This window comes from Lottia gigantea (genome assembly GCF_000327385.1).
Source record: "Lottia gigantea unplaced genomic scaffold LOTGIsca_143, whole genome shotgun sequence".
Taxonomy (NCBI): domain Eukaryota; kingdom Metazoa; phylum Mollusca; class Gastropoda; family Lottiidae; genus Lottia; species Lottia gigantea.
Window position 1 is genome coordinate 353,889 of NW_008707672.1, and position 4,909 is coordinate 358,797.

The 4,909-nt window shown below is 32.0% G+C and overlaps 1 protein-coding gene across 1 annotated transcript; it reads right to left on the minus strand.

Moving 5' to 3' along the window:
* Positions 1-413: 413 nt before the first annotated feature.
* Positions 414-2,428, minus strand: LOTGIDRAFT_140080 (hypothetical protein; the record flags this gene model as incomplete). The annotated part of the gene is made up of 2 exons (XM_009050045.1): positions 414-1,167; positions 2,307-2,428. The coding sequence occupies 2 exons, from the start codon at positions 2,426-2,428 to the stop codon at positions 414-416; spliced, it is 876 nt and encodes a 291-aa protein (XP_009048293.1).
* Positions 2,429-4,909: the final 2,481 nt, after the last annotated feature.

Here is a 4,909-nt window from a genome sequence, read left to right on the forward strand (position 1 = left end):
TACATCAATTGTAGAGGGGTATAGAAATACTACTGTTAAAATAGTACTCAATACATTAATTGTAGTGTGATATAGAAATACCACTGTTAAAATAGTTCTCAATACATCAATTGTAGTGTGATATAGAAATACCACTGTTAAAAAAAGTGCTCAATACATCAATTGTAGTGTGATATAGAAATACCACTGTTAAAATAGTGCTCAATATATCAATTGTAGAGTGATATAGAAATACCACTGTTAAAATAGTGCTCAATACATTAATTGTAGTGTGATATAGAAATACCACTGTTAAAATAGTGCTCAATATATCAATTGTAGAGAGATATAGAAATACCACTGTTAAAATAGTGCTCAATGCATCAATTGTAGTGTGATATAGAAATACCACTGTTAAAATAGTTCTCAATACATCAATTGTAGTGTGATATAGAAATACCACTGTTAAAAAAAGTGCTCAATACATCAATTGTAGTGTGATATAGAAATACCACTGTTAAAATAGTGCTCAATATATCAATTGTAGAGTGATATAGAAATACCACTGTTAAAATAGTGCTCAATATATCAATTGTAGAGTGATATAGAAATACCACTGTTAAAATAGTGCTCAATATATCAATTGTAGAGAGATATAGAAATACCACTGTTAAAATAGTGCTCAATGCATCAATTGTAGTGCGATATAGAAATACCACTGTTAAAATAGTGCTCAATACATCAATTGTAGAGTGATATAGAAATACCACTGTTAAAATAGTGCTCAATACATCAATTGTTGAATGATATAGAAATACCACTGTTAAAATAGTTCTCAATACATCAATTGTAGAGGGGTATAGAAATACTACTGTTAAAATAGTACTCAATACATCAATTGTAAAGTGATATAGAAAAACCACTGTTAAAATAGTGCTCAATACATCAAATGTAGAATGATATAGAAATACCACTGTCAAAATAGTTCTCAATACATCAATTGTAGAGGGGTATAGAAATACCACTGTTAAAACAGTGTTCAATACATCAATTGTTGCGCGATATAGAAATACCACTGTTAAAATAATTCTCAATAAATCAATTGTAGAGTGATATAGAAATACCACTGTTAAAAAAGTGCTCAATACATTAATTGTAGAGTGATATAGAAATACCACTGTTAAAATACTGCTCAATACATCAATTGTAGAGTGATATAGAAATACCACTGTTAAAATACTGCTCAATACATCAATTGTAGAGTGATATAGAAATACCACTGTTAAAATAGTGCTCAATACATCAATTGTAAAGCTATATAGAAATACCACTGTTAAAATAGTACTCAATACATCAATTGTAGAGTGATATAGAAATACCACTGTTAAAATAGTGCTCAATACATCAATTGTAGAGTGATATAGAAATACCACTGTTAAAATAGTGCTCAATACATCAATTATCGAGTGATATGGAAATATCTCTGTTAAAATAGTGCTCAATACATCAATTGTGGAGTGATATAGAAATACCACTGTTAAAATAGTACTCAATACACCAATTGTAGAGCGATATAGAAATATTTAGATATAACTTGAATCATGTTGTTACTCAGAGTTTCACGCCAATTAAGCACGGCATTATATCGTGTTATGTTTATAAGTAGAGCGTGTTGACATGGTGGATACAGGCTGTAGATGGAAGTCCTAATTTTCCACTCCAGATCGTGCTTAATATATGAAATATATTGCCAGTATAATATTACCAACTGAACATGATATAAATTAAATTCTGGCCGAAACTATTTAGAGGATGATATCCCTTGAATAAAATAAAGAAGTTTAAGACTTTGATGTTCTGTTAATTAAGTCTCAAGAAGAATAAGAAATAACGACAGTGTGACGAATATTGACAGTGTGACAGTATGACGAATATTGTGAGGAATATTGACAGTGTGACAGTATGGCAAACATTGTGAGGAATATTGACAGTTTGAAGAATATTGACAGTGTGGCAGTGTGACGAATATTGTGAGGAATATTGACAGTGTGGCAGTGTGACGAACATAAATAGTCTGAAGAATATTGACAGTGTGACGACTATTGACATTATGACATTATGACGAATATTGTGAGGAATATTGACAGTGTGATAGTGTGACGAACAGTGACAGTTTGAAGAATATTGACAGTGTGACGAATATTGACAGTGTGACATTATGACAAATATTGTGAGGAATATTGACAGTGTGACAGTATAACGAATACTGTGAGGAATATTGACAGTGTGATAGTGTGACGAACATTGACAGTTTGAAGAATATTGACAGTGTGATAGTGTGACGAACAGTGACAGTTTGAAGAATATTGACAGTGTGACGAATATTGACAGTGTGACAGTATAACGAATATTGTGAGGAATATTGACAGTGTGATAGTGTGACGAACATTGACAGTTTGAAGAATATTGAGAGTGTGACGAATATTGACAGTGTGACAGTATGACGAATATTGTGAGGAATATTGACAGTGTGATAGTGTGACGAACATTGACAGTTTGAAGAATATTGACAGTGTGACGAATATTGACAGTGTGACATTTTGACAAATATTGTGAGGAATATTGACAGTGTGATAGTATGGCAAACATTGTGAAGAATATTGACAGTGTGACGAATATTGACAGTGTGACAGTGTGACAAACATTGACAGCTTGAAGAAATAACGACAGTGTGAGGAATATTGACAGTGTGACAGTATGACGAATATTGACAGTGTGACGAATATTGACAGTGTGACAGTGTGACAAACATTGACAGCTTGAAGAAATAACGACAGTGTGAGGAATATTGACAGTGTGACAGTATGACGAATATTGACAGTGTGACGAATATTGACAGTGTGACAGTGTGACAAACATTGACAGCTTGAAGAAATAACGACAGTGTGAGGAATATTGACAGTGTGACAGTTTGAAGAATATTGACAGTGTGACGAATATTGACAGCGTGACAGTGTGACAAACATTGACAGCTTGAAGAAATAACGACAGTGTGAGGAATATTGACAGTGTGACAGTATGACGAATATTGTGAGGAATATTGACAGTGTGACAGTGTGACGAACATTGTTAAGAATATTGACAGTGAGACGGTAAATATTTTGACAAGTAGCAAACAATATTTGTACATTAATCCAGAATTCAAAACTGACTCAATGTGTGCAAAAAAGAGACTAGTTTATCGAAGAACGAATTCATTCTAAAGTTAGCAAAACGTTCATGACTTTTATGATATTAATGTTTTTTAGTTATTATATGCTGGACTGGAGTAAATTGATGCTATCAGTGTCCCCTATATACAAAATTGTAGAAACCTCTTTACAATCACCTTTAAGATAGAATATAACATCATTATTAACTCAAATAATCTATGCTTGTATTCCTAAAACTATGCTTTCAAGTCTGCTGAACGCCATTTTTCTGTTTATAATGCACTGAAATAAACATTGTCTTTCTTTACACATTTGTCTTGGATTATCATACGTTCATATTCTGTGAGGCGTTGTGGTGTTGCAGTAGTCAGCCACATTCATTGGATGGATTTCTAAAGCAATACAATACACTAGTTACTTCCCTTGAAATGAAAAATTTCTCAATAATACCATTTCAGATTTATTATATATACTTTTTCCTACTAATGCAGATATTGTATACATTATTTTTGTACTATGTTTTAAGGAGAGTGTAACATAGGCGCAAGCCTGTTCCCAATCCTAATGACTGGGACGTAAACCTGGCTCCGCCACTGTAGATAACTATACAGATTACAATGTACACAAAACACAAAAAAGTATCTTTATAAATTGTTTCAAATAAAAGTGTTGTATTTCGTTTTAATAGGCCATATCTATTCTATTCCTCGACATGTCGTCTGCTATCCATAAATAATACCTTATTCAGCAAAAACTGTGACTACGATACTATTTATAGTAACAATCATGATTCATTTGTTTCTGTGTCGAAACTCAGTCCTCAAGAAAAATCATCTGGATTTCACAGTTTTAGTCATCAAAACTTATAAGTTAAAGATTTATTTATTATAAGAATTTATTATTACTAACACAAAATAAACAAAAAATATCATGACTGACTTTTCATATCGTTTGCCGACTTTTAACGAACGATAATCGATTGTGGCCGACCATGGGAACATCACTATTTGCAACCGAGTTTAATGACACAATACTTTGGTTTGAATAATGTATGAACATGATGCAAAATTATCCCCACATATTTGTAAAATAGTAAGTTATGTATCCTTTGTTCTAAAATGTCTTTGGAATAAATAATCACATTTATAATTTACTGTGTTCATTCTTTGTATTTTATTTTAGATCATCGTATCGGTTTGAACATTATATAATATTATATATACCCGTTCTTCATAAAAGTTTTGTTCTTTGTTTGTCAAATCCCATTTAGACTAATCAATTTGAAAGGTAGAATGTAGAAGTATCAAAGTGAACTCAACTTATTACAGATATATTACAAGCTCTTTGGAATTGTAAAAAGGTTTTTCTCAACTTCTCATGTGTATCGATGGCAATTCAAATTTTCAATCAGAGGTCTGTGGTACCATTTAACGTTACTATCACAAAATATGCTTAGCGATAGTGACGCAATTTAACGCCTAGTTGACTATTGGGTTATCTAACCAATGGGAGGACACCAACCTATAGATGGGCTCGTATTAAGACTGTCAACAACTAAAGTCTCCTATTGAATCAGATGGGAGAAGGCTAGAAAGTAGCTATTAAATAGAATTTAAGGTCAAATCGAACCAATTTAAGGAAACACTATTCATTTGACATTTGAAGGAAATAAAGGTAAGTAGTTATTTTATAAACGTGGGGGAATTCAACTTAAAATA